Genomic DNA, 2,837 nt, shown 5'->3' with positions numbered 1-2,837 from the left:
CCTGCTTGGTTTTATTTCCAAGAAATGCCTTTTTTTCAGCTCAAATAAATATCTCAACCTTTAATTTTTGTTAAGCAATTTATAAAGAGCCAAAATAAAAATGTTCATAAGAAGGACATTTTTGCCTCTTTTGTGGAATTACTTGTGAATAATGACAGTCAGTGCTCATTTAAAATCTACTGTTTCTGTTGGCTTGAGGAAATAAATATCTGAATATAAAAATTAGTGTCCATATAAATAGATTTAGTCAAGCACCAAGATGTCGTGTTGAGTTTGTTTTGTGCTTGTGTGGGTAAATGGAGAGGGAGGTAGAATTCGATATTGTTTGCTTCACATAAAAGCATTTTGCAAAGCATTAATTTCAATTCCTACATAGGATGCTTAAAAATAATTACCCAATGGTAATAATATTGGCATAGATGGGGAGAACATTCTCCTCAGAATATCTTCACATTCTCAACTTTCCTAAAGATTTTCAGTTCACGCTGCACTTTATTGATTCCACCTTTCCCCATAAACAATGATTGTAGATGAGAGTGGGGGAACTATTCTGACAACTCTCTCCTAGGTTGGAGTCTCACAGAGAAGTGCACATACTCCTGAGGAAACACTGAAGTCTGAAAAAGGAAAATATATATGTAGGTACTGATTTTCTTTTAATCTCCTGTATTCTGTATGATTTATATATCTGACAAATTAAGAGTTATACTCGGGTAATTGCTTAATTCCTTTCTATGTGCTTAGTAGGAATTTCACTTTCATCTTTTTTGTGTGTGTTTATTATAGATTCGAAACTAAGTCTGAGATCTGAGACAATGGATCTGCAGAATTATTCCTTGGTGTCGGAATTTGTGTTGCATGGACTCTGCAGTTCACGACAGCTCCAATATTTCTTCTTTATATTCTTCTCTGGACTTTATGTGGCCATTGTGTTAGGGAATCTCCTCATTGTGGCCACTGTCATTTCTAACTCCCGCTTGTACTCTTCCCCCATGTACTTCCTGCTAGGGAACCTATCTTTTCTAGATATGTGGTTGGCCTCCTTTGCCACCCCCAAAATGATCAGAGACTTCCTTAGCGACCAGAAGCTCATCTCCTTTGGGGGGTGTATGGCTCAGATCTTCTTCTTGCACTTTATTGGTGGTGCTGAGATGGTGTTGCTAGTTTCCATGGCCTATGACAGGTATGTGGCTATATGCAAACCCTTGCATTACATGACCATGATGAGCCGAAGCACTTGCATGGGACTCGTATTGGTTTCATGGTCCATTGGATTTGTGCACTCCATCAGCCAAATAGCCTTTACTGTGAATTTACCCTACTGTGGCCCCAATGAGGTGGACAGCTTCTTCTGTGACCTCCCTCTGGTGATTAAGCTCGCCTGTATGGACACCTATGTCTTGGGAATACTTATGATCTCAGACAGCGGATTACTTTCCATGAGCTGTTTCCTGCTCTTGATGATTTCCTACGCTGTGATCCTCATCACTGTGCGGCAGCGTTCAGCGGGAGGAGTATCCAAAGCACTTTCTACTTGCTCTTCACACATTATGGTGGTCACACTCTTTTTTGGACCCTGCATTTTCATTTACCTTTGGCCTTTCAGTAGGTTCTCTGTGGATAAACTTCTGTCTGTGTTTTACACCATTTTTACACCACTCTTGAATCCACTTATTTACACGTTGAGAAATGAGGAAATGAAAGCAGCTATGAAGAAACTGCGGAACCAACATTTGACTTTTCACTGAATTCCAGCTTTGCATAGAGTTATGTGGTCTTGCTTATTCAAGGAAATGTTATTTTTAAATGAGTCTAGTCAGTGATTCAATTCTATTAGATTGATATAATCTGTACTGAATTTCATCATAAACAAGTGTTGATGTCCATAAAACTATTTATGTATATGATTGTGCATGAATGTGTATATAAAATATGTACATATTTAAATACATATTTTCAAACATATCCAACACTCAGAAATTCAGACTCACTACCATTGAGTTTATTTCTTCTTATAGATTTCCTGTAGAGCTGGGTACAATTGTGGGTTTCCCAGACTGTAACTCTTTATGGGAGTAGAACGCCTCATTTTCTCCCATGTAGAGGATGATAGTTTCAAATTACTGATCTGGTAGTTAGCAACCACAGCAATGGCAGTAATCCTTATAAAACATACAGCTTCCATCAAGTCAATTCAGATTCATGGTGACCATGAAGGTCAGAGTAGAACTGAATTCCATAGGTCTTTTAATGGCTGGGTTTATTTGGAAGTAGATAACCACGTCTGTCTTCCGAGGTGACTCTGGGTGGTCCTGAACTTCCAGCATTTTGATTAGCAGCCAAGGATATTAGCCAAGGGCACCACCTAGGAACTTTATATGCTTATGTAGAGAGAGCCCTGGTGACAAAGTAAGTAAGTATTCCATTCACACTCGTCAGCTGCTCCTTGAGAGAAGAACCTGTCAATCTGCTCCCCAAGAGATTACAACCCCAGAAACCCCACGGGGCAGGTCTCCTTGGTCATACAGAATTGTTATGAGGTGGAATCCCCGGGATGTTATAGCATCAATCACACACACACACACACACACACACACACACACTAATCCTCACACACATTTGGAAATATATTCTGCAACTTCCCCTCCCCTCGTATTACATGTTTGTTTGTTTATAAACTAGATATATCTTAATAGTTTGATTTTTCTTAGTTACATAAAAATGAAATTTCTTTTACTAATCAGAGGTGAACCATCAAGGGGAAAGAATTCAAGACATCAGAGAGAGCATCTGTTTCTTGGGTCTGATTTTGGAAGTCTGAGAGAAAACAAAAACAT

General features: G+C 38.8%; 1 protein-coding gene across 1 annotated transcript; it reads left to right on the top strand.

Annotated features, from left to right (window-relative positions):
* Positions 1-734: 734 nt before the first annotated feature.
* On the top strand, positions 735-1,748 carry OR4K14 (olfactory receptor family 4 subfamily K member 14). The gene has a single exon (XM_075530793.1). The coding sequence runs from the start codon at positions 735-737 to the stop codon at positions 1,746-1,748; it is 1,014 nt and encodes a 337-aa protein (XP_075386908.1).
* The last annotated feature ends 1,089 nt before the right edge of the window (positions 1,749-2,837 follow it).

The sequence above is a fragment of the Tenrec ecaudatus genome, chromosome 14 (assembly GCF_050624435.1).
Source record: "Tenrec ecaudatus isolate mTenEca1 chromosome 14, mTenEca1.hap1, whole genome shotgun sequence".
NCBI lineage: Eukaryota > Metazoa > Chordata > Mammalia > Afrosoricida > Tenrecidae > Tenrec > Tenrec ecaudatus.
The sequence above is the reverse complement of the archived record's forward strand: the minus strand, read 5'-3'. Positions and strand labels throughout refer to the sequence as shown.